Source organism: Neofelis nebulosa, chromosome 11 (assembly GCF_028018385.1).
Source record: "Neofelis nebulosa isolate mNeoNeb1 chromosome 11, mNeoNeb1.pri, whole genome shotgun sequence".
NCBI classification, from domain to species: domain Eukaryota; kingdom Metazoa; phylum Chordata; class Mammalia; order Carnivora; family Felidae; genus Neofelis; species Neofelis nebulosa.
Genome location: NC_080792.1, coordinates 89,636,400 through 89,663,329, shown reverse-complemented (window position 1 = coordinate 89,663,329; position 26,930 = coordinate 89,636,400). Strand labels below are relative to the sequence as shown.

At 47.8% G+C, this 26,930-nt stretch overlaps 1 protein-coding gene and 1 non-coding gene across 2 annotated transcripts in view; both read right to left on the bottom strand.

The window, feature by feature from the left end:
* Positions 1 to 26,930, bottom strand: part of DNAH10 (dynein axonemal heavy chain 10) — a 152,141-nt gene that overhangs the window by 68,152 nt on the left and 57,059 nt on the right. Inside the window, exons 20-32 of the mRNA XM_058691462.1 lie at positions 24,092 to 24,568; positions 23,831 to 23,989; positions 21,813 to 21,929; positions 21,626 to 21,728; positions 20,541 to 20,719; positions 16,370 to 16,581; positions 12,742 to 12,895; positions 10,838 to 11,071; positions 8,448 to 8,570; positions 6,597 to 6,830; positions 3,394 to 3,617; positions 884 to 1,153; positions 602 to 785 (exon numbers count right to left, since the gene is read on the bottom strand). Coding sequence (XP_058547445.1) covers positions 602 to 785; positions 884 to 1,153; positions 3,394 to 3,617; positions 6,597 to 6,830; positions 8,448 to 8,570; positions 10,838 to 11,071; positions 12,742 to 12,895; positions 16,370 to 16,581; positions 20,541 to 20,719; positions 21,626 to 21,728; positions 21,813 to 21,929; positions 23,831 to 23,989; positions 24,092 to 24,568 — 2,670 coding nt within the window. The remainder of the gene's footprint in view (positions 1 to 601; positions 786 to 883; positions 1,154 to 3,393; positions 3,618 to 6,596; positions 6,831 to 8,447; positions 8,571 to 10,837; positions 11,072 to 12,741; positions 12,896 to 16,369; positions 16,582 to 20,540; positions 20,720 to 21,625; positions 21,729 to 21,812; positions 21,930 to 23,830; positions 23,990 to 24,091; positions 24,569 to 26,930) is intronic.
* LOC131490681 (U2 spliceosomal RNA) lies at positions 17,552 to 17,750 on the bottom strand. Its single transcript, XR_009251192.1, has one exon. It is a non-coding gene; the product is annotated as a U2 spliceosomal RNA (small nuclear RNA).

Genomic DNA, 26,930 nt, shown 5'->3' with positions numbered 1-26,930 from the left:
GCGCCACCTGAACCTAAAAGGTGGCAAGCCAGTCACGTTCCAATCTGAAACTCATTTACGGGGTTTAAACAACAATGCCCCTCACTATCGGCATTAATTTCCTGGGGCTGCCCTAACAAATTACCACCAAGTAGGGGGCTTAAAACAACAGAAGCGTATTCGTTCACAGAACCTAGGGCTGGAAGTCTGAAATCGAGCTGTTGGAGGGGGGAGGGGGCACCCTCCCTCCAAAAGCTCCTGGGAGGGATTTCTTCGCTCTGGTGGCTCCAAGCATTCCTTGGCTTGTGACCACGTCATTTCCAACCCCGGCCTCTCTTAACATCACCTTTCCTGTATCTCCGTGTCCTCTCCTCTTCTCACAAGGACACCAGTCACTGGCTACAGGGCCCTAATCCAGGGTGTTCCCAACCCCTGACTAATTAAATCCGCAAAGACCCCATTTCTAAATAAGGTCACCTTGTGAGGTTCCGAGCAGACGTGAATCGGGAGGGAGGGGACACGGGTCAACCCGGTACAGTGTCTCCTATCACCCTAATCCTGCTCAGCGAGAAACCCGTAACCACCGGCAGCCGATAACCACAAGGTCCAGGAGGCCAGTCACCTGAGTAAGAGTCAGGTAAATCCGGTCTGTGAGCGGCGTAATGACCAGCCTCCCGTTCAAACCCATGTACTCGTATCCGTAGCCGAAGGTGCCGGTGCACTGGCGGATGTTCAGCTCATCCGGCCCCCGGTCCCAGTAAAACCGCAGCTGACTTTCCCATTCAAACTCCCGGGCATCGAGGATGCTGGAAGGTGACAAGCGGGAGACGCGGTCAGAGAGGCGGCGAGACGAAGCGCGGGGCCGGACGCGCTGTGAGACACCGGCGCCCCGGAAGGCCCTCACCTGCTTCTTATGAAGGAGTCGACTATATCTCTGGCGTGAACGTCGATGATGAGGACCGTGTTGTATTTCTTCCTGTCGTTTCTGCTTAAGGACATGGTGATCCGAGTGACCAGCTCGTCAATCTGCTCGTGCATCTTCTTGCCGTAGTCCTTCATGGCCTGCTTCTCCCCTTTCTGCACTTTGCGGAAGACATCCTCCACTTCCCACGTCCACCACACCTGGCTGGCGGCCAGCACCACCATCCCCTGGTACAGGAGCATCCAGTCGACTCTAAAGGGGAAACAGCGCACCTGCTCGAGGGACTGGTACCAGACAACAGCCCCTGGAAGAATTTAGTTCTTTGATCTAGAGTGGGGAAAGGCAAAGGAAGGGCTCTAGGCAAGCAAATGGCTAGAAGTCTTCCGGATAGACAGGAAAAGCCCGAGCCGACCACACGCGCACATGAGACCATGACAGCTGACCGTGTAGGGAGCTGCTAGATCGCTTTGAAAAGACGCCTTTATAGACCTTTCAGAATGACTCCATATTATGGGAACATTATGAGAATGTCTACGTTTTGGGGACGCCTGGGTGGCTCAGTCTGTGAAGCGTCTGACTTCGGCTCAGGTCATGATCTCAGAGTTCGTGGGTTCGAGCCCCACCTCAGGCTCTGTGCTGACAGCTCAGAGCCTGGAGCCTGCTTCGGATTCTGTGCCTCTGTCTCTCTCTCTGCCTCTCCCCTGCTCATTCTCTGTCTCTCTCTCTCTCTCCCTCAATAAATGTTAAAAATTTAAAAAAAGTAAATAACAGACCCAGAGCTATAAGTTCCAATCCAGGAAAGGTGACTGTGAATTACTACATCATTATCCTGATGACATACAATTAATGGCAAAATAAATTTAAAAGTGTATTTAAAACAAAAAAAAAAAGATCAGGCTTTACCACCTTGTTTTAAAGTTGTATGGCACCTCGAAAACCTAAATAGTATCTATAATTATGACCCCTACACACTAGATAAAGGTGATGGGGAACCTAGGAAGCTGGAAATCAGGAGAGGCAGAAGCAAGCCGAGCAGAGAAAATAACGTGACTCAGGGCACAGCTAAGGTGACCATGATGGCGTCTGGCAAATCCCGGGACGGGGGTGCTTTCTGGGGCTGTGTATCCCTGGGCCTGTCTTCTCAGTGAAGCTCAAATAAACCAATGCACTCATTTCAACTACTCACCCTTGTCGTCAGAAACGACAGTGCCCGAGCGGAGGGGATTTGGGGAGGAAAGGAGTAATACAGACACATCGGGCTCCCTTCCCTGACTGTCTCCCACCAACCACACGCTGTGACACACAGCAGCACCCTGGCAACGTGGCAGTTATGATGTCGAGAAAACTAACACTGGCGTAACATTCTTCTGATCTGGGGTCATTAAGGAGACTGCAGAATGCTCCGTGATCACCTCTCCTGGGGGCCGGTGATTTCTGTCTCGTTCAGTTTTGTATGAGCATCTGGCACAGCGATCAGCTCAGAGCAGGAATCCGATTAATAGTAGGTCAATTAATGAATATGGCTGATAACGTATAGGAGCTGCCTCCTACCAGCTCACGAGAGTTTACTGCCAAATACTCAGGAATTTTGCAGGCTGATGTTCAAACCACTTCCATTACTCTGCTAGCTTTGAAATCAGCCGTGGTGGGAGTATCTACACTATGTAAATTGACAAACTCTCTAAATCAAAGGTTTTTTGTTTGTTTGCTTCAGAAAACCAGCTTGATGACCAGCACACTACTGAAGATATCTACGTATACTTGATACACATAAGGACATAAACCAATTTTTATAGCACCTAAAAAATAGGATCATAACGATTCAACTATAATGCTAGTCTCTGATCATTTATTTAACTAGATGTTTTTCAGTGTCTAAAATCAAAGGGACAGCACTCCTAAAATAATAATGGAGATTTTATGTCTGCCATCAAGGCCCTGCCAAATATATTCCTGGGAGTCCCGCCTAAATCTAATGGCACAAGTCATCCAAAGATGTCGTATGTACCACACATTAAAGCCAGCCCTTTTCTCGATGAGAAGCAGGCGTGGCTCAGCTTGGTGCCTGGAAGCTGCTGAGGCCAGAAAAATCAAGGCGTGATTGACATTGGTTAAATATCTTAGAAACGACTTTACACGGATGAACCCTACTGAACACCTGGTTTCTGTCGGGTCACCAGGTCAGTGGTTCTCATGCCTGAGCGTGCTCAGAATCCCCGGGGAGGAGCTTATAAGATACACAGATGGCCCCGTGGGGCTGAGGTGGAGTCCGTCCCAGGAATTTGCATTTGTCACAAACTCCCAGTACCGCACTTTGAGAAGTCCTGAGTTAGGCGATCCTTGAAAGACGGACAAGGCGCAGGCTAACTTAGCTATTCCAAGAAAAGAAAACTTCATTTGGAATGTCACTCAATCTACCCCAAGCCTTTAATATTAATCCATTATGATTGCTAATAGGATAAAGTGACACACGTTCACATTTACGACCCTACCTGCTTCTGTCTTCACAGTATCTAAAAATAGCCTCTTTGGTAATCAGCCGGTTGGTCCTCCGCATTTCGTTCAAAACTGCTGTCATCCAGTCCTCCACGCGCCCCTCGGCCCGTATGACCTTCCGGAACTCCATGACTTCGCCCTCTGCTGAGATCATGGCAGACGCCAGCTTTTCTCCACCGTCCCCGTCATTAAACCTCAGCAGTGCTATGTTGTCATACATCTGCAACACAGGGGAGAGTCCACTCTGCGATCCGGGCGCTGGACGATGGAGCTCAAGAATGGCCCACAGCCAGCCCCCCACCACGCACGGGAGCCCCCGGGACGCCAGCACCAAATAGGCGTCCGCTCGCCCAGCTGCTCATTCCAGCAGCACGCTTTGGGTGCGCGCGTCTATCCCGCACTGTGCGAAGGTCTGTTTGGGGCTAAAAAGGAAAAGAAGATGCACTCCCTCCCCACACGCGAGATTCTAGAGTACATGCAGGTACAGAGAGGTATCTGGACAGAAGAGGCCCGGTGACAAAACGGCCCAGGGCTGAGGAGTCAGAGACGTGCCTGAATCCCTCCCCCACAGCCCAGCTGGGTGACTTTGGACAAGTTGCTTCTCCTCTCTCAGCCTGGAAGAGACGTAATCATGGCACTTACAAGATGAGGTCGGGTCACCTCAAACACCGTGCAAGATATGCCTCCAGCACATTCAACACTGGCCATTTGTTGCCTGTCAGCACTGTTCTTGATCCGGAATGATACTCGGGGGGGGGGGGGAAATGAGTCTTTCAGGACCCAGGGTATAAGACTAGGCACTCCGCGTGTCAGAGAGGAGAAGGAAAAGGCAACAGGCTTTAAACAATAAAACCAGAGGGTCTGCAAAAGGGGCCACTGGTAAATGAAGTACTACCAATATACACTTTTCTAAAACAGTAAAATATTTTTTTTTTTGAAAGTGGTAACAAAATATAAACCTCTTCCGGGATGCCCGGGGGGCTCAGTCGATTAATCCTCCAACTCTTGATTTCGGCTCAGGTCGTCATCTCGTGGTTCGTGGGATCAAGCCCTGCATCCGGCTCTGATCTAGGCTGGAGCCTGCTTGAGATCCTCTCTCTCCCTCTCTGCCCCTCCCCCGCTTGTTCTCTCTCTCTCTCTCTCTCTCTCTCTCTCTCTCTCAAAAATAAACAAACATTGGGGCGCCTGGGTGGCTCAGTCAGTTGAGCGTCCGACTTCGGCTCAGGTCACGATCTCACGGTCCATGAGTTCGAGCCCCGCATCAGGCTCTGGGCTGATGGCTCAGAGCCTGGAGCCTGCTTCTGATTCTGTGTCTCCCTCTCTCTCTGACCCTCCCCCGTTCATGCTCTGTCTCTGTCTCAAAAATAAAATAAACGTTAAAAACAAAAATTAAAAAAAAAAAAACATTATATACATATATATGGGCGCCAGGGTGGCTCAGTCGGTTAAGCATCTGACTTCGGCTCAGGTCATGATCTCATGGTCCGTGAGTTCAAGCCCCGTGTTGGGCTCTGTGCTGACAGCTGGGAGCCTGGAGCCTGCTTCGGATTCTGTGCCTCCTTCTCTCTCTGCCCCTCTCCCGCTCATGCTCTCTCTCTCTCTCTCTCTCTCTCTCTCTCTCTCAAAAATAAAGATTAAATTTTTTTTAAATAAAAAAATTACACACACACACACACACACACACACACACACACACACACACACACACACATCTCCCCTTTGAGAAAAAAAGACCAAAATCAAAGACACAAATTTTGGTTTAGGAAGGAAATCCGCATTAACTAAAGGGAAAGTATGGAGTTATGTACTTGATCCCAAACGCTTTGTTTATCTGGAATAAAGGAATTATTCCACAACACCGATTCAAAGCCACAAATGATTCTGCCCCCAGGGGACACTGGGCAACATCAGGAGACATTTTTGGTTATCATAACCGGAGAGCGATGCTCCTGGCGTCTGGTGGGTAGAGGCCAGGGATGCTGCTGAGCGTCCCACAGCGTACAGGACAGCCCCCAATCCCCGACACACACACGCACACACACAGAGCAAAGAATTATCTGGCCCAGTGACCAACAGTGCCACAGCTGGGAAGCCCTACCCGAGGGCTGATACTAAATATACAGCTTTGACCAGCTGATCAAGATTCGTTCTGGCCATGCTCTGGCCGTCTATCACCAGAGACAGTTTGATCTGTTGCGTTTCCTGCCAGTCGGTATTGTTCGCAGATACACATGCGTTTATGTACAAGTATGAAAACAGGGGCTGGAACGAATCACTGCAAAGTCATGACAGTGGCTGTCTCTTGAAGGGGGAGTAAGGATTGTGATGGGGGCAAAGAGGATGGCAACTTTCTCTCTACAGCTTTGTCTCACGAAGAGGGTGTAGAGAAGCAAATAGGACTAACTGGTAACAAGTTAGTTACCAGTCAATTCTGGGTGGTGGATAAGGTAATGTTAGCCAACATTATGAGACGGTCACCGAGTACTTTACACATACGAACTCATTTCATCTTAAGAACAACTCCACTGAAGCAGGTAACTATTGGGTTTTCCCCACTTGCAGACAGGAACCTGATGCCCAGAGGGGTTAAGTAACTTGCCAAAAGTCACGCGGCAAATCTGTGTAGACCTGGGATTTGAACCCAGGCAATCTGAGTCCAGAGTCCACATGCCGAAGCACTGTCCTGTACCACCTCTCTGCTTATTATATTAGTCTTTGTGCATTGCTATATTCTTTTTAGTTTCTCCAAAAAAAAAAAAAAAAAGAAAGAAAGAAAAGTGTTTTGGGGCTATAGAAAAAGAGCAACAAACAACAGTGGGATTTTTTGTAATTTCAGGCTATAGTGGATTTCATCAGATTTATGTTTCAGATGAAAGCCCAGCACCATTTCTGTCTTTAATTTTTTTTTTAACTATTTTCTAAATTTATTTGCGAGATTGAGAGTGAGCGGAGGAGGGATAGAAAGAGAGAGACAGAGAGAGAGAGAATCACAAGCAGAGTCCACACTCAGCACGGAGCCTGATGTGGGGCTCGAGCCCACGAACCATGAAATCACGACCTGAGCCGAGACCAAGAGCCGGTCGCTTGACGGACCGAGCGCCCGCCCCCCGCGCCCATAGCGGTTCGCGGATCTGGGACGGAGCGAACCGCAGCTGCGGAGCTTCCGCGGCGGCTTCCGGCGGGGCGGCGGGGGGCGCACCTTGATCATGTGCTCCTGGACGCACAGCGGGTCGCTGCTCCCGAGGATGCTGAGCAGCTCGTCGTCAGAAATGAAGAAGAACCTCGGGAAAGCGTTTCTCTTGGAGTCCAGGTAGTCGTTTAAGCTCTTCTGGCACTTCTCCAGGCCCTCGCTGATGTTCTGCAGGTCGCCCAGCCGGTTCTGGGCCTCGCAGCATCTCTTGATCACGGGGTCCTTTAAGGTCTCGCCCATGATCTGCACGAGGGCGAGAGGGGAGCCGTCGGGCCGGGCCAGCGGGATCGCCGCTCGGCGCCGGCTCGACAGACGACAGAACCAACAGACACCCGGACCGCAGCCCTCCGGGGCCCAACGCGGCAGAAACGTCGCACGTTTAAATAAGCATCCCCCGAGGACCTCCCAGCGAACTACGTGCCGTTTACATATTTCCGGTGTTCACTTTGTCCTCCTTCCCCCTAGAAGGCCAGCGGTCTGGGGTAGAGGTTTTTAAGCTCTTTTGCTCACGGACAGGCCCCGCGTGCCAGCACCAGCGCCTGCGCACAGAAGAGCCTCGGGGAACGTGGGCTGGATGGATCAAAGCGGCACGTCTGCTCTGGGCAGTGCGTACGTTCCGGAACGTTCACTAGCACCCTTCAGAATGGCAAAGGGGGGAGGGGGAAGGGAACTATCCTAAACGTCCAGGAATAGGAACTTAGGTCAGTCACTGGCTGTAAGTGATCATTTAGATGTTCACCTATTGACAGATATGTCAAAGATGTTTAAAAAAAATTTTAAATGATCACATGGGTAAGAATGATGTTATTTTGTGGAATATTTATTTATAATATTTATGTATGTGTTTACATAGGAATGAACAAATTCTGGAAAGATACATGTTAAAGTGTCAACATGGTAATCTTGGGTATGAGATTGTAGATATTTTTTGCCTTTTTTTCTTTTACTTTTTTTAATAGTATCTAAATCCTTCTATAATAAATAGGTATCGATCGTGTGATTTTTTTCTTACGTTTAAAAAAAAGCTTATGCAAATGAATAAGAAAATGTTATAAACTCTAATGGATAAAGGAGACCCGAATGTGAACCAGCCCCTCCTAACTGGAGAGCACTGCAGACCGCTGAGCAGCACAGCCCCGAGGCTCTGGGTTAAAACCCCCACCCCTAATTACTAGGGGCAGTGATGACGGACACAACCCTTTCCTGGAAGGACTCTGCACTGAGCACTACGCCTTCACGGGCAATTTACCTTCCAACAGCCCCTCGTAAGATATTCATCCTAAACGTGCAAAAGGCACGAGGCACAAGCCCACAGATTATTTATGAATGCAACGAATTCCCCTTTGAACAAGATGTCTCATTACTAGACGACAGTCATCTAATGTCAAGCCACTCAATGGAACGGTATATAAAGGCATTCAAATCCCTTCTCAGTTTCATCATATGAAGTGCATTTCTTATAACATCAAAAGAAAATTATGAGAAAATTAAATAAAATGTCGTTATCGTTGTGTTCTTAAATTCATGTACACAGGAAAAAAAAAAGAAGCATATGGCATACTGCAGTGGTCATGTCAATGTGACGGAACTCCGGAAGATACATTTTTTTCTACCTTTCCGCATTTTCCAGGCTTTTTAAGTGTTACTTTTATAATGAAAAATAAATACAAAAAAGTTTCAGTGCCAGATGCCAGTGGCTTGATACCCAAGAGAAATTTTTACTGAACGGATTAAGGTCATATATAATGATTTAAGAAATTCAGAAGCTACTTAATAGACAAAATACTACATGCAGAAACATAAGTAAAAGTATCTCTCATCAGTGTCCTTTCGTGACTAAAATAGAAGCCAGTCACTTGCCCTTTTAAATACTCTGTCGATGTTGTCAAACTTCTTCGCCTCATCTGGAAGTTGCGACCTGATGTCTCCACCGATAAAAATGCTTTCAAGATACATCCATTTCCTCTGAACCAGCATCCAAATCTGGAAATGCACAACGTCAACGTCAGCATGGGTACCTCGAGGTACGTATGGCAAAATCCCACCCTAACGCGGGACAGATACACAGCGACTCAGGTCAAAAGTGTTCCCAGGCAAGGTGGCAGAGCGAGTGCATACCCTCCTTTCCAAATACACAAGAAAGATGGAGAAAATAGAGCCATGTATTTTAAGGTACACGGCCACACTCAAAAGCAAAAGAAAACTCTTCAGCAGCCCAAGACAGGGAGGAAGCTTCTAGTTGTGGGCAGGGGTTGGAGAGCCTCGTTAAGGAGAGGAATAAAGGGCAGATCATGAAGAAGCCCACGCAAAAACTGAGCCAAACGCTATGTGACCCACGACTGCACCCACAAGGCATAGACCCAACAGAACCGAAAACGGGGACTCAAAAAATAGTTGTACGTGAATGCTCACGGCAGAACTCTGCTCATCAGCCAAGAGGTGGAAATAACCCAATGGCTGCCAACGGAAGAACGAACACCCAAAATGTGGTCTCTCCACACAGCGGACTTATGAGTCAGCCATAAAAAGGAATGAGGCACTGATACCCGCTACAACGTGCATGAACCTTGAAAACAGGACGCTGTGGAGCCCCTGGGTGGCTCAGTCCGTTTAGCGTCTGACTCTTGGTTTGGGCTCAGATCATGAACTTGCAGTTTGTGAGTTCAAGCCCTGTACTGGGCTCCATCTGATGGCGCAGAGCCTGCTTGGCATTCTCTCCCTCTCTCTCTGCCCCGCCCCTGCTCACTCACTCTGTCTCTCCCTCAAAATTAATCAACTTTAAAAAAAATAAAAAAGAAAATAGGACGCTAAGTGAAAGAAGCCAGACACAGAAGGCCACACGTTACATGATTCCATTTGTGTGAAATGTCCAAAATAGATTAATTCAGAGAGGAAACAGATCAGTGGTGGCCAGGGGCTAGAGGGACAGAGAAACGTAAGTGACTGCTTCTAACGGGTATGAGATTTTCTTCTGAGATGATGAAAATGTTCTGGAACTAGTCAGGGGCATGGTTGCACAACATTGTGAATGTACTAAATGCCATGAAATTGTGCACTTTAAAGCGATTAATTTCATGTTATGTAAATTTCACTTCTATTTTTTAAAAAACATTTAATAAAGAAAAAAAAACAGTACTATGTCCTACCTAATGAAAAGCCATAGATTAAAAAATAAAAAAGCAAGCAAAGGAAGGAAGCACACGTGTGAGAGGGGTGAGGGCCTGGACCACACCCCCTAGCCAGTCCCATGGAACAGGCACTTGCCTATAGTCTGGGGAGGGGGAAAGAGACAGCAAAAATGGTGAGATGAGGGGCGCCCGGTGGCTCAGCCGGTTAAGCGTCCGACGTCGGCTCAGGTCATGAGCTCACAATTTGTGGGTTCCGGCCCCGGGTCAGGCTCTGTGCTGACAGCTCGGAGCCTGGAACCTGCTTCGGATTCTGTGTCTCCCTCTCTCTCTGCCCCTCCCCTGCTCGTGCTCTGTGTCTTTCTCTCTCTCTCTCTCTCTCAAAAATAAACAAACATTTTAAAAAATGGTGAGATGAACCTGGGTTGCTCACAGAGGTCTGAACTAGTATCTCCCACAAAAGAAGAAAGCCCCAAGCCACCTTGTTCAGTGCCAACCTGCAAAAACACGTGACAAAGTGAAGCAAGCACAGGTAAAAACCTGTTATGTGAGATGAACTTTAAAAATAAATAAATCACAAAAGAGAAAAACCCACTATCATGAAAGATGGTCACGTACACACACAAAAAAGAGGAAAATCCTGGCTTGAGAAAAGAATAAATATGGAGAAATCTGAAAAGGGCTTTAAATATGTTTGAATTCTTCAGTGTGATAAAGGAGGTAAAAGTATATCCTGGCAACAAGAACAGGACAGAATTAAACAAGAATAGGGACAGATGAGCGGGTTCAAGCCCCTCGTCAGGCTCTGCACGACAGCTCGGAGCCTGCTTAGGATTCTCTGTCTCCCTCTCTCTCTCTGCCCCTTCCCCACTCGTACTTCTCTGTCTCTCTCAAAGACAAAATAAACTTTATAAAAAAAAAAAAAAAAAAGAATAGGGACATATGAAAAAGAAGAATTGTGGAATTTAAAAATGCATTTGTTGAAATAAAAACCCAGATGGACTCCTGTAATCGTGCCCACACACACCCCAAAATACATCAACCCAGAAAAAGTATGTCAGAGAGTCATCAGTGTCTGAGCAGAAAGTCTTCTCGTACAAAAGTGCTTTCCTGGTTTTCTCTCACCTCAATGACTTCCCCTATTAGAGAAAGTGTTTTTTCCCATTTGTGAACAGTTTGCAGAAAAGGCCCCACAAATCTGCTTCCTGAGATGCTTTGGAGGTTGACCGTGTTGTCGTCAAGGCACTGGATGATTTCGTCCACCGATCCCAAGATGTAGCCTCGCTCCTGTGTGCCTTTGTAATACTTGACCACGGTGAACTTCATGCTTTCCCACGTGTCCAAGATTTCCTTCACAGCCTGGTCAGGAATACGAAAAGAGTGGTTCGGGCACATACGTTGGAAAAACAGAACTCCAAACCCCACAGCAACTTCCTGAGCTTGCCTTTGGTCAACTGCTCAAGCCAGAGTCTGTGTCAGTTTCCCAGGTAAGTGGAGAGCCTGTCACGGTGACCCTGCTCATTACTTACCAAGCACTTGCATACGTGATCACCTTCGGTGCCCAAAGCACCCTAGTGAAGTAAGGGCTATTACGCACGTTTTAGAGCGATGGGAACTGGGTGCTCAAAGAGCAGCTCGGCCAGTTCACTTGGCTCTAGAACCAGGGTCTAAGTCTCCTAGTCTGCCTCTTGCATACCTGGGAGGTCCTGCTCCCGTGTTTACTGTTAAGCAAGAAAATCAAATTACAGAGTAATATGCCTACTTATGATTATATTTTCAGAAAGCAGCTGCATCGCTATTTAGATGTATGTGTGTATGATGTGTATGTGCACACATATATGCGGTGTCGTGTACCTGTGTCTATGTGGTATGAGCATTTATGTACACGTGCGTGCATGTGCATGTATGTATGAGTATATACACTGTGAAGGTACGTTGACACGTTTGTGTGACTATTGGTATAGTGTGCGCATATGTGTATATGCATGTGGATGCATGTGTCTCCCCTGCGTTTTTACATATACGCTGAAATAATCATCTTCAGGCGGCAGAATTGTGATTTGTCAGTTTTGTACCATCAACATCCATTCTTTCTTTAATAAATACATTGGAGGTGAAATGATAATTTAGAACAACAAAAATTTAACCAAGGCAGAAGCCCTATTTCTTAAGCAAATAATTCTTGTTTTCACTTTTTTTATTACTTTGTTGTGTTTGAGAAAGAAAGAGTACTAGCAGGAGAGAGGCGCAGAGAGAGAGAATCCCAAGCAGGCTCCACACTCAGCATAGAGCTCGACTTGGGCCTCAATCTTAGGACTGTGAGATCATGACCTGGGCTGAAATTAAGAGACAAGGGGTACCTGGATGGCTCAATCGGTTAGGCATCCGACTTCAGCTCAGGTCATGATCCCGCAGTTTGCGGGTTCAAGCCCTGCATCGGGCTCTGTGCTGATGGCTCGGAGCCTGGAGCCTGCTTCCGATTCTGTGTCTCCCTGTCTCTCTGGTCCCCTTCTGTTTGTGCTCGCTCGCTCTCTCTCACTCTCTCTCCAAAATAAATAAATGTAAAAGAGAGAGAGAGAGAGAGCCAGATGCTTAACTGACTGAGCCACCCAGACTCCCCTAGAGCAAATAATTCTTTATTACTCAAATACAAGCACTAGAACAAACAATTTTCTCTTGGCGTTAAAAAAATAATTCTCTGTGGGGCGCCTGGGTGGCTCGGTCGGTTGGGCGTCCGACTTCGGCTCAGGTCATGATCTCACGGTCCGTGGGTTCGAGCCCCGCATTGGGCTCTGTGCTGACAGCTCAGAGCCTGGAGCCTGTTTCGGATTCTGTGTCTCCCTCTCTCTGTGACCTCCCCCGTTCATGCTCTGTCTCTGTCTCAAAAATAAATAAACGTTAAAAAAAAATAATAATTAAAAAAAAATAATTCTCTGAAACTAATAACACTGTATGTTAACTATACTGGAATTCAAATAAATTAAGATAAAAATAGTTTTCTTTTCTAAGCTGTTTTATACCCGCCTTACTTTCTCAATGGCGATCTCCTTGATGGCAGCCGTTACGATCTCACTGAGAACATCCGTGTGTTTGTGAAGTTCCATGGCAAACATGTTCTCCAAGGTGAACGTCTCTGTCATTTCAAACGTTACGCCTGTTTTTTCCATAAGTTCTTTCCAATGCCTGAAAGCACCCGCATTAAAACCTTTGTGCTTCCTGGATTTGTGATGGATTTCATTATTCCCACTTAAATCACAGGACGAACCCCATTCATTGAGGACATCATTGGAATCGCATCTCCAAAGTTTTCCAAAATCCCCCTGGCTTCCAGAATCGAACCCAGGAAACAACCTCTATCAAGAAACACTCATGGGGCGCCTGGGTGGCGCAGTCGGTTAAGCGTCCGACTTCAGCCAGGTCACGATCTCGCGGTCCGTGAGTTCGAGCCCCGCGTCAGGCTCTGGGCTGATGGCTCGGAGCCTGGAGCCTGTTTCCGATTCTGTGTCTCCCTCTCTCTCTCTGCCCCTCCCCCGTTCATGCTCTGTCTCTCTCTGTCCCAAAAATAAATAAAAAACGTTGAAAAAAAAAAAATTTAAAAAAAAAAAAAAAGAAACACTCTTGCATGGCTAGTCTTCCCAACCACGCAAGAAAATAGGCAGCTTTTAACTTTTTGGAACTGCTTCCATCACAGAGTCTACAGACTAGTGATCTTGACCTCTGTCGGCTCACTCAGCCTGTTTGAGACCCTGGTGAAAGCTGTGAGCTGCCGTGCATTTGGTCAGTATTTATCTCGCTCTTAGATCTGCGCCAGGCAGTGGGCTAGCCGTCAGAGGTGCCCGTGACAAAGGGCAAGGCTCCTGCCCACGGGAACGCTACCACGTCCTCGGGGACACGGCCAGCACACGCTAACACAAATCTGTGCATTAAATAATCACAAATTGCTTTGAGAGCTATGCGAAAAACCACCAAGTGATGGAGACAGTAAGAAGGGATCCCCTATAGGCAGGAGAATCTGTGCACGCAGAAGCATTGAGCGGCAAAGCACTCCACCTGATCTGGTCTTCTTTTAAGGTTTGCATTTGGCCTGTGGATTTGCATTTTTTTTTAAATTTTTTTAATGTTTGTTTATTTCTGAGACAGAGAGAGAGCATGAGTCAGGGAGGGGCAGAGAGAGAGGGAGACACAGAATCCGAAGCAGGCTCCAGGCTCTGAGCTGTCAGCACAGAGCCCGACGCGGGGCTCGAACCCACAGACGGCGAGATCATGACCCGAGCCGAACGAAGTCGGACGCTCAACTGACTGAGCCACCCAGGCGCCCCGCCTTTTTTTTTTTTTTTTAACGGTTCTGTTTATATGCAGTGAATATAATAAAACAGCTAAACGTGGTCCTGGACCAGCAAAATGCCACATATCCAGCATATAAGCACTAAGCGCCGAATCACAGATTTTACTGTAAAAATCCACCAAAAAATAAAACTTAAAAAACAACGCCCAAGCCAGAAATGGTCAGAAAGGAGAATCTACTGTTCATTCCCCTGTATTCTCAGGCCCAGGCCAGGGGCTGATATGAAGTAGGGGGTATCACAGCCCTGGTGGGGGGTGAACGGGGCACAGGTGTCACCGCATGAGTAACTCTGAGTCGCCAGGGAGAAAGGGGTTCCCTTTTCAGTTCCCCTCCATTTGTTTGATTACATCCAAGAGAATGTGTCAGCTCGGTGCGGCTGGGGCTGTAACACCTCTTCGCGGTTATTCACCTTGCGTCCAGGGGAGGCCTCCGGCTGAGCCACAGGCAACAGTTTTGAGCTAAAGTTTTTTAAATGTTTTCTTTTTAACTTTCATTTTAATGTTTATTTACTTTTGAGAGAGAGAGGGAGACAGTGTGAGTGGGGGAGGGGAGGAGAGAGAGGGAGGCACAGAATCCGAAGCAGGCTCCAGGCTCCGAGCTGTCAGCACAGAGCCCGATGCGGGGCTCGAACTCACGAACCGGAAGATCATGACCTGAGCCGAAGTCGGACGCTGAACCGATTGAGCCACCCAGGAGGCCCTAAATGTTTTTTATTTTTATAATTACTTTCTATTCATGGCAAAAGCTTTTGGTTTCCCATTTATAATGGTGGTGTAACCTTCTTCTTAGAACACACTCGAGTAAAAAAGAATAAGCTGATGGGAAACAAACAGTAGTGACAGTATACGTGATATTGGTGGAGATGGGACAAAAATGGTTAAGAAACGATCTAAGTCTAGGAAGCACTGGGTTGTGGCATCAAAAGAACAGGGAACTTTAGCTAGAAAATACCTCTTCTATCTAGTTGGGAAAACTGAGGAATGCATAGATCAAAGTGAGCGCCCAAGTGGCCCTGTAGAACAGTGACAGAGACGGGCTTGGAACCCATGTCGCCCCGGGCCTGAGGGCCACCTGCACCTGCTGAAGGGAGATCCACGGGTGTAGAGAGATGTCCGAGACGCACCTAACACCGAAGAGAGGCTTACTCACTGGCGTCATCGCGAGGATTGGAAGGGAATTGTCCGGCATGGCTTTCTTGCTGAGCAGAATGACGTCATTGGATGCCATTCCGTGACTCTCTACCCACATGCTGGGAAACACAATGGAGGCAGAGAGGATCACAGCAGAGAAAACGGGACTCACAAAGTTCCTACTAATTCCTGTCCGTGTGGGGCCACGTCTGGACCATCACGGACAAATGAGGAGCGAATCTCCCCCATCGCACCCTCAGGACTGGTTATTCCGTTGAAAAACCAGCGACCTCTAGTGACACCTGCTCTGTCCAGTATGGCAGCCACAAGTCACGTGTTGCTATCGAGCATCTGAGCTGTGGGGGGTCCAGACTGAAAGATTCTGTAGGCGTAAAATACGTGCCAGGTTGCAACATATTTTTTGGAGAAGAGCATAAAATATCTTGTGAGTCATGTTTCATATTGATTGCAGATTGAAATGATAATGTTTTGTATATATTGGGCTAGTTAAAATATATTACTAAAATTATTTTTACCCGTTTTCTTTTACTTCTTTGGTGCAGCTGCTGGAAAAATTTTAAATGACATGTCTGGGTCACGTGTTTCTGCTGGATGGCGCTGATCTAGACCCCTTGCTATTTTTTCTAAGCCGTTAGAATGAAGCATCCATGAATGCGAGTTTATATCTGGCAGTGTTTGTTTTTAAAAAATAAAATAAAATAGGAGAGGGGCTCCTGGGTGGCTCAGTCTGTCGAGTGTCCGTCCCTTGACTTCAGCTCGGGTCATGATCTCGTGGTTCGTGGGTTCAAGAGCCACATCAGGCTCTGTCTGAGCTGACAGGGCAGAGCCTGCTTGGGATTCTCTCTCTCCCCCTCACTCTCTGCCTCTCCCACACTGGCGTGCACGCGCACGCTCTAAATAAATAAATAAATGAAATAAACTGTAAAAAAAAAAAAAAAAAAAAGATTTAAAAAAAACAGGTTTAAAAAATTGGAGAATCCTTACAGCTGATAATCGAATAGAAACTTCACATGGAAACAATACCATAAAACTCTTACCTGCATATTTCAGCGTTCTGCATTGCTGTTGAAACCTTGTACTTTGTCATCAGACCTAAGCAAGGATAGATTTTAAACCAAAACTCCCCCCCCCTTCCACAACGGCCAACAGGACAAAACAAACCTGTCTCTGAGCGCTTCATGCTTCAAGTCAAGTAATAAAGGAACTGAGTCTTTAAAATCCTTCATTTTTGCTTCCAAATGATAGGCCACAGATAGGTTTCGGACCTGCCGGGGGAGCCTTCTGAGGGACCTGAGAAAACTGTCAATTCCCTCCTGGAGGAACTGAACATTCAGGTTGATCCAGAGGGTCTGAGACCATTCTTCTTTTGCAACCTAGAAACGGACAAGAAATAGTCCCAGTAACAAAACTGCCTTTGACCGGAACAGCCGCTACTCAACACGTGGTCATGCTCCCTCCTTTTCAGATATCATCACCCATCTGGCCACAAAAACCTCAGACTCACAAAGGAACGATTGATTAAAGGCTCCAAAATACAAACAAAAGAATTCCAACTTTTTCAAGGCCCCGCCAAAATAATGCTGTCTCTAAGGATGTGTGGAATCCAAAAGTATGTCTTCCTTTCCAAGGGAGGAAAATGAGAAGTATCATATCAGAAACAGGAATCTCTGAAATCATGGAGCTGCTGAGTCCTTAAAGCAAGTATTTCACTCAGGTGTGATGATAACGAGCTTCTCTTTCCCGAAGAAAAGCAGCTAAGGTTACAAAACGCTTGTAATTTAGATAATCCTTCCTGATTATCACACCCAAAAGATTTTCCATGATGTATTTTCTTGAGATTTAACGTAAGAAGTACTGTCTTGTGTGAAATTCACCATCTCGAATCATTGCATTTGCAACCGGTGACATCCAGGCTTGACGGATTTGCTTCGAGTCACAAAATGTATTTCACAGAAAACTGTGTTAATTGATGAAATACACACATGGTAATTGTTTTTGACTTAGGTATAAAGGGCCTGAAGATGCATTTACTATTTTTCACCTCTTGGTCTTCTAAAAAGATATTAAAAGCTCAAACAGCTTTCTGGATTATTTATTTATTGTGAGAGAGTGAGAGAACAAGCAGGGGAGGGGCAGAGAGAGAGAGAGAGGGAGAGAAAGAATCCCCAGCAGGCTCAGAGCTATCAGCACAGAGCCTGATGCGGGGCTTGAACTCACAAACTGTGAGATCCTGACCTGAGCCAAGATCAAAGAGGTGGATGTTTAATTGACTGAGCCACCCAGGTGCCCCACTTTCTGAATTATTTTGAGATGACACCCACAAATGTATTACCTCTTTTTTGCAAAAATTCAGTAAGTGATAAATTAGAATGAAATCATAAAGAAACCAAAGTACTTTTTGGAGTTTGTACGCCTGAACCTACAGCCTGGCAATCATTACAAGGCCTTTTTCCCTCCACTCTTTCTCGCCCCTTTTTTCACCAAGTACATTTGATAAGAACAGATACTACACTTGATCTTAGCCAAAAGGCCGAGAAGCGATTCACCAAGTACATTTGGAAAACCACAACTGTGGTTAAATCCGCTCCTCGACACTCAATGTTCCTCAGTGCTCAACACCTACACCAGGGCAGCCAACCATGACGGCGGAGGACACTCAGCCTCTCTCACTGGCCTCAGTCTAAATCCAGGGCCCTAATGCGGCTTTCCCTTGGGGCCTATTCTCCCAGACCACCACCTCTCCCCTGCCTTGTTAGCCTCAACCAGCCACCCCCCTGCCCTCATCTCCGCTGATGATCTTGCTGTGCACGTCCCCGGGGAGACCGACACAATCATAACCGAACGTTCAACATCTCCCACTAGAAGCGTCTCTATGCACACGCTCTGCCTTCCCCGTATGACCACACCCGCCTCCTACCTGAGGCCACGTCCCAACCCCACCCTTTCCCACCAACTCATGGACACCAGACATCATTCGAGGAAGTCTCCCTTCTGTCTCCTCTCACCCACGTTTCCTCCTTACTGGATCACTATGCAAACCCCCACTCTAATTTCTGCCGTCTTAAAAAAAACTACCCTGACCCCACCTCCCTTCCACACACAGCTCAATTCTCTGCTTCCCTTTGCAACAAAACACATTGGAAAAGCTGTCCAGATCCGGGGTTTCTGACTCCTCTCTTCCCATTCTCTCTTCCTCAAGCTTTACCGAGGATCGGCTGGCGTGCGGACACAACTGGTTGTGTCCAAGTGCACAACGTCGCAAACTCTGGCCTGTGTGCACACGCACGGGACCGTCACCACAGTCGAGATCGTGAACTCCTTCGTAGCTCTCGGAGGTCTCCTCCCGCCTCTCTGTAACCCCCCTCCCATTCCCGGGCAAATGCTGCCCTGCTCTCTGCCGTGATAACTTCGTTGGCCCGTTCTAGAATTTTAGGTAAATGGAATCATCCAGGATGTACGATCTTATATCTCAGCAAGAAGATTTTGAGACCCGTCCATGTTGTCGCCCCGGTGCATCGGCAGTCCAATCCTTTCTACTACTGAGTAGCATTCCACGCGATGGCTGTACCACAGTTTCTTTAGCCATCCACCTGGGGGGTATTGGGTTTTTTCTGGTCCTGGGCTATTGCAAATAAAGCTGCCGTGGACATTCATGTAAACGTCTTTGCGGGGACCTGTGCTTCCTTTTCTTGTGGGCAAATCCCTCGGACTCACTCTAATCAGGCGTCCACGACCACCGCTCCATCGAGACGTTTCTTTCCAAGGTCACAGTGGTTTCCATGATGTGAGACGCGTTGGTCACTGCTAATCGCCCTCCCATTTGATCGGATGCACGGCAGGTTGACAGTCCCGCCCCCTGAAACGCTTTTGTCACTCGGCTCCCGAGACCTCACGCTCGTCAGTCTGGCCCCCTATCCTACCTCCCAGGCCACTCCCTGTCCTCCCTTCCTTTTCGGGCATCTTCCCGTGGTATGCGATGCTGGAGTGCTCCAGGTTCGGCCCCTCTTCTCCGTGTATCCCACTCCCGGGTGTACGGGGGCTGAAGCTTGCCCCCCCCCCACCTAGAATTCATGTCCGCCTGGGACCTCAGAATGTGATCTTATTTGGAAGTCAGGTCTTTGCAGATATAAGATGAGGTCATGTTGGGGTAGGATGGGCCCCAAATCCGATGGCCGCACCGGGGAAAAAACTGATTCAGAGTCCTGCTCAGCGGCCACCTCTCTGGGCCACCTCCTTCCCCCTCTGAGCCCCATGGCGCTCTGTCTACCATATTCCTGTCACATATCAGAGCGGTATGGCGATTCACTCGTGGGTCAGTGTGATGGTTAATTTTATGTGTGAACTTGACTGGGCCACAGGTGCCCAGATATTTGCTTAAACATTATTCTGGACAATGTTTTCCAGGGTGTTTCTGGGTAAAATTAACATTTGAAACAGTGGCCTGAGTAAAGGTAATTTCCCTCCCCTCTGTGGGTGGGTCTCATCCAATCCACTGAAGGGCTAGAGAGAAAACTTGAGTGAGAGAGAATCCTCTCTCTCTCTGCCTGTCTTCCAGCTGGGACATCAGTCTTCCGCCTTCGAGCTCAGACCTGAGCTGGAGATACCCCATCAGCTGTCCTGGGTCTCCAGCCTGCTGACCCCAGACCTTGGGACTTCCGGTCTCCATTCCTATATAAGCCGATTCCTTATAATAAATCTGTTTGGTGCCCATTGGTTCTGTTTCTTGGAAGAACCCAGACTAACGCAGTCAGCCTCTCCTGGGGGTTCAAGAAGGGCAGGAGTGGGATGAACAGACGCGCCTCCTTTCTGGACCCTACTCCCAACCAGCACAGCACTGGGCTGTACAGAACAGAGTGAAGAGACGGAGGGATGAATAAAGGAATGGTACGAATTTGCACCGGGAACATATGTTAAAGAGAGGCATCCAAATGTCATGCTATTTGCTACTTTTAATTTCTTGTAATTTCTTAAATGGTTCACCCCACTCCTTAACCAAGCCCCAGCCAGCAAAGAGAATTTTCTTTTTTATTATTGTGGAAAAATACACATAACGCAGCATGTACCATTTTAACCACTTTTAAATGTACGATTCGGCGGTATCGAGTACATTCACCATGGTGTGCAGCCATCACCCCCATCTAGCTCCAGAACTTTCCCATCACCCCAAATGGAGACCCCGGATCCATTGGCAGTTACTACTTCCCAAGAGTCAAAGCGAGAGCTTCCATGAAATCCGCCCCGGGCTCTTAATTACGGCGGCACCAAAACCCGCTTGGCCGAGTCAACTCTCACACTGCCTTCAGGGAGGCGGGGTCTGTGGGCGGGCGCTCACCTTCAGCGCTTCGTAGAGGTCATAAATGGTCCTCAGGTTGTTCATCTCCTTCTGCACTTTGAGCAGCTCTGGGTACATTGTAATCGGAAGATCGAAAAGTTTCTCCGCATTAGCCAACTCCTGGCGGTTCTTTTCATGTCTCGTGAGCTCCTTTTCAAAAACGGCTAAAAGTTCTACTCCTGGCAAATAAGTAAATAAATAGAAGCCATCCAGGAAGACACATTTAGAATTACCACAACTTGGGGCGCCTGGGTGGCGCAGTCGGTTAAGCGTCCGACTTCAGCCAGGTCACGATCTCGCGGTCCGTGAGTTCGAGCCCCGCGTCAGGCTCTGGGCTGATGGCTCGGAGTCTGGAGCCTGTTTCCGATTCTGTGTCTCCCTCTCTCTCTGACCCTCCCCCGTTCATGCTCTGTCTCTCTCTGTCCCAAAATTAAAAAATAAAAAAATAAAAAAAAAAAAAACGTTGGAAAAAGAATTACCACAACTTTATCTCTCTCTCTAACAGAAACCAGACGGCCAGGTCCATATGCAACACTCTCCAGTTAGAAAATTCAGTCTCCTGGGGTGCCTGGGTGGTTCGGTCGGTTAAGCGTCTGACTTCGGCTCAGGTCATGATCTCACAGTCCATGCATTTGCACCCCACATCGGGCTCTGTGCTGACAGCTCAGACCCCGGAGGCTGCTTGGGATTCTGTGTCTCCCTTTCTCTCCGCCCCTCACCCACACACGCTCTCTCCCTCTCTCTTTCTGTCTCTCTCTCAAAAATAAATAAACATTAAAAAAAATTTTTTTAAGAGAAAATTTTGCCTCCTTCACATTATCCCTCTAAGTGGCTCAACTTGGGCTGCACATTAGATTCCCAAGAGAGTTTTAAAAGTCTTGGCATCTGGATCACCCCCCACCCCCAGAACAAGAGAATTAGACTATTTGGATCTGGACGCCAGGAGTCACCGGGTTTGTCAGGATCCTCAGGTGAACCCAGTGTACAGGCAAGGTTAAGAACCACTGCTCCATTCCATAGTCCCATAACATCCTTAAGCAAAACATACTCCACTACCTCAGGAAGCCCAACGTGAACGTTCTTACCTTTATCAAGATCATCACCAATAGAACCAGGGCCTTCACGATAAAAACGCTTTGCAAATTCCTCTATCTGCTGTTTGTAGTTTAATATTTCACCTCGAGTAATCTGCAAAGGGCAGGGTTGCATTAATTTATCCCGATGGGCATTTGTCCATATCTTTACTCAGAAAGTAAAAAATGTAAAAGGTACCTCTGTGAACGTTCTCTTTATGCCCCCAAGAGAATGGTCCACATTCATGGACTCATTGAACAGATTTGACCACATGCTTTTAATATTGTCAACCAGTTCTTTCTCTGCATCAGGAGGCTGACAAAGAAACAGGACAAACAATAAATGGCCAGAAATTTGGAACTGAAATTCCGGTCAAAGCTACTGCCTAGGGATTTCCACTTGTGACAACAGCAGGCTCCGTCATTTGAATCCACAAAAAAACTGCTTGAATTAGAAAGATTATATATTTGAGGCACCTGGGTGGTTCAGTCGGTTGAGCACCCGACTTCAGCTCAGGTGTTGATCTCACGGTTCGTGAGTTCAAGCCCCGCGTCGGGCTCGCTGCTGTCAGCCTGTCAGCGCAGAGCCCGCTTCAGGTCCTCTGTCCACCTCTCTCTGCCCCTCCCTCGCTTGTGCTCTCCCAAAAATAAATAAATATTTTTTAAAAGAAAGAAAAACTATGTATTTATGATGAAAACAAAATCAGGATAAAATCATTTTTAAAAATAAGCAGATAACACAGAGAGATACCGTAGACAGATAAGCCCTTCATAAACTAGGACCCAGTTTCAGCTCAACTTAATCTCTAATTAAAATAAGGTTATCTTAGCTTGCTGATGCATCTAGCTGTGCTGTCTATCAGAAGCAAAAAGAAATCTCCCCTGATGAAATATAACATCTGGAGCCTCCAACTCTCTCTACAAATTTGTCATGTACGATGTCCAGAACTCAATCAGAAATAACAGGTAGGTAAGGATCAAAATGACTCGAAGGAAACCAAGAGACACACAGACAACATAAGCAGACCCTAATGGAGTCTCAAATAATTTTACTTAATAAAGGAAACAAAAGGGACGCCTGGGTGGCTCAGTCGGTTGAGCGTCCGACTTCGGCCCAGGTCATGATTTAACAGTCCATGAGTTCGAGCCCCACGTCAGGCTCTGTGCTGACAGCTCGGAGCCTGAAGCCTGCTTCGGATTCTGTGTCTCCCTCTCTCTCTGCCCCTCCCTCGCTCATGCCCTGTCTCTCTCTGTCTCAAAAATAAATAAAAACATTTAAAAACAATTTTTTAATGAAAAAGTAAAAAACTAAAGGAAACAGACAAAATTGGGAACTTTTATTTTAATTCTAAAAGTGTACGTTTTGCATACTGTGCAATTTTATGACGAGAGGATCTCTAGCTTTCAGGGTGACTGCTCAGTGAAGGTGTTCAGAGCAGTCAAGGAACATAAAGGCTGCAACACAAGTCTGATGCAAGTGTGGACTTACGGCAGCTATTTGCTTCTTCTAGTTTGTTTCTCCAGCTGATTCTTTCTGCGTGCATGTGAGGCACAGTATGCAAAATTTTGTATACAGTTTCAGGGAGAGGCCAGGCCCCCCCCAAACTCCTCCAGGGACTTCTAAAGTTCCTTCGAACCACCCTGAACAACTGTAATAAAGGCAACTGTAATAAAGGCAGCTATGTGCCGCTACCCGTCTCTTTTATTATCTTAACCCTCTCCGACTCTCCTCCCTCCCGCTTATTTTGTGAAAGCCCTTTATTAAAGGAAATTAACACCAGAAACAGGGGGAGGGGAGGGGAGGGGGAGAATTGACACGATCTCCAAAGAAAAATACAACCTGAGCCATACCAGATCAAGAAATAATCTGTTTTCATTATTCTGAATAACTGTGGGGTTGCTCTACATTTAAATTTTATTAAAGTCATCGTTGAGAAGTATTTCTGACAAGGGTCTTAGAATTCAACCCAGCTGTAAAAATGCTTAAGAAAATCCAGGGGGCGCCTGGGTGGCTCAGTCAGTTAAGCGTCTGACTTCAGCTCAGGTCATGATCTCACCATTCGTGGGTTCGGGCCCGGCGTCGGGCTCTCTGCTTTCAGCACGGAACCCGCTTCCAATCCTCTCTCTCTGCCCCTCTCATGCATGTTCTCTCTCTCTCTCTCAGATAAATACACATTAAAAAAAAATCCTTTTAAAGAAAGGAAACTGTTCACTCACAAAGAGATTATACATTGCCATGGTGCGGTATCGCTCCTGGACATCCCTGTATCTCAGTTCCATGACCAAAGATTTACTTCTAATTTCTGCAATCGTTGCAAGGACAAACTTGAGGTCTTCAAGGGTACTGGGGCTCTTCTTCAGGTTTTTGGCCAGGCTCTGCAAAAGAGAGGTCAAAGGACACCAAATAAACCTAGAAAACACAGTCCCCAACGGAGACGTGATTTTCACGAGAAGTAGTGTAATTAAACCCAGCGATACCTCCATCTCTTCGTGGAGGTGATAGAGTTCCTCCCTGGCTGACTCGTTGAGAAGCTTTCCCAGCGAGGTCACCCAGGACCTGGCGTTTTCCTGCACCGTGTTCGCCAGAGGCCCCAGCTGCAGCCTGATGCAATGCTCGTCCTTAACTAAGGGGTGGCACATGACTTCTTGGGCAATCTTGGAATAGAACTGCAACTTTGCATCATAGGACACACAAGGAGGTTTCTTGGAGGCGAATTTCTCCATCACGATGGCTTTGTCCAACTTCCAGAGAGGTCGATACCTCTTCCATTTCTGGAGGTACTTCATGAGACTGATCAGAATCCTGTGGACGTTTTGGGGGATCATGACAGCTTGTTCAATTATCTGAGGGTTCAGGGAGATATCATCGTAAAAGCTTATTACAACGAGTTCTTCTTCCTCCCCCTTCTGAGGAGGGCATTCTATACAGCTGCCATTCATCCATCGGACAAAATGCTGGTGAAAGAACCAGGGAAAAGGATAGCATTTCAGTATTTATTCTGCTTCCTATGCATAAAGTCACGTGGCTTCAGGAGTAAGTCTCGCCAGTAACAGAACCTCGTCCAAAAAAGCTGATTTTTGTTAAGGAAGTACATTTCTGACATTTTATGAAAGGACAGGTAAAAATTCTTTTTGATTTGAAAGAAAGCATTTATGAACATAACATAATGCAGGCTTCACCAGAAGCCTCAAAAATCCATCTAGTGAGGGGGGTGTTAAATTGGTATAAAATGTTGTGAATAATATCCAGAATGTTGGGGCGCCCGGGTGGCTCAGTCGGTTAACTGTCCGACTTAGGCTCAGGTCACGATCTCACGGTCCCCACATCGAGCCCCCCACGGTGAGTTCGAGCCCCACATCGAGCTCTGTGCTGACAGCTCGGTGCCTGAAGCCTGCTTCGGATTCTGTGTCCCCCTCTCTCTCTGCCCCTCCCCCGGTCGTGCTCTGTCTCTCTCTCAAAAATAAAGAAACATTAAAAAAATGTAATAAAATAAAATTTAAAAATACCCAGAATGTTTCACAGAGAGTCTTTCCTACTTATTTACTCCTTGGAAATTGTTTGTTTCCCTCTTCAAAGACGCAGTGATATAAAAGCTATAACGTAAGAGAATTTACATAACTGAGGTTTAATAAACAACTTTACTTGCACAGATTATAAACTATATGCAACTTATTAACTTCCAAGTAGAGTTAAATTAACTTCCCTATCTATATCTATACTCACTTTTATGCTTTAAAAAATGCCTGAAAGATATTTGACTTTCTGAACCAAGTAAAGAGAAAATGTTAGTGTCTTGAGGGGATGTGACATCCCTTATCCATAAAAATGGCCCCATTTTCCCATTGTTGGTGAGACACAAACTATGGGTCATTGGTCAACAGACACTCCTTTGACCCCATTTACATAGTTGAGAGCCAGCTATGTGCCAGATGCTGTTGGAGGTGCTGGGGATTCAAAGGTGGACAGACACACAAGGTCCGTGTTCCCATGCACCTTGCATTCCAGTGGCACAAGAGAGTCACGGATAGATGAGCGAGGAAATAAGAAAAGGTCAGGTAGCGGTAGGTGACGGGAAGAAGATGGAACGGATGATAGGATAGAGAACAGCGAGGAGGAGCCATCCGGGAAAAGTCTGGGGGCAGAAATTTCCAGGCAGAGGGAAGAGTTCACGTAACCATTTCAAGGAGGAGCGAGTGCTGCTGCTGGAGGCCGGGGTGGGGCTGAGCGCGGGGGAGCACGAGATGTAGCAAGTGAGCTCAGGAAGGCAGGCAGGTGCCAGACTGGGAGCACAGTGAGGAGTTCGGCTTACGTCCGAATGCACTGTAAAGTCGTCGGGGGGGTCGCACGAGAGATCTGACGTGAAGCGATTCGTATTTTAAAAAGAGAATTCTGGAGATAGGGGAAGACGGCGGCGTAGGAGGACGCAGGGCTCACCGCGCGTCCTGCCGATCACTTAGATTCCACCTGCACCTGCGTAAAGAACCCAGAAAACCGCCAGAGGATGAGCAGAACGGAGTCTCCGGAGCCAGGCGCCGACGAGAGGCCCACGGAAGAGGGGAGGAAGGGCGGCGAGGCGGTGCGCGCTCCACGGACCGGCGGGAGGGAGCCGGGGCGGAGGGGCGGCTCGCCGGCCAAGCGGAGCCCCCGAGTCTGGCCGGCAAAAGCGGAGGGGCCGGACGGACTGTGTTCCGACAGCAGGCGCGACTAAGCGTCTGGGAGGTCAGAAGCGAACAGCTCTGCTCGGAAAGCGGGAAGGCTGGAGGACAAAGGGAGGGAGAGCTGCTGAGCCCCCCGGACGGCAGAGCTCAGCTTGGCGGGGAACAAAGGCGCTCGCCAGCGCCATCTCCCCCGCCCATCCCCCAGCCAGAATGCCAAAGGGAACCGGTTCCTGTCAGGGAACTTGCTTGCACCCCGCAAACACCCAACGCTGTGCTCCTGTGGATCCACCCCTCCGGCAGCGGGTCTGACTCCCTCCCGCTGCCACAGGGCCCCTCCTGAAGCGGATCACCTAAGGAGAAGCGAGCTAAGCCTGCCCCTCCTGCCCCCTGCACCTTGCCTACCCACCCCAGCTAATACGCCAGCTCCCCAGCACCACAAGCCTGGCAGTGTGCAAGTAGCCCAGACGGGCCACGCCACCCCACAGTGAATCCCGCCCCTAGGAGAGGGGAAGAGAAGGCACACACCAGTCTGACTGTGGCCCCAGCGGTGGGCTGGGGGCAGACATCGGGTCTGACTGCGGCCCCGCCCACCGACTCCAGTTATACACCACAGCACGGGGGAAGTGCCCTGCGGGTCCTCACCACTCCAGGGACTCTC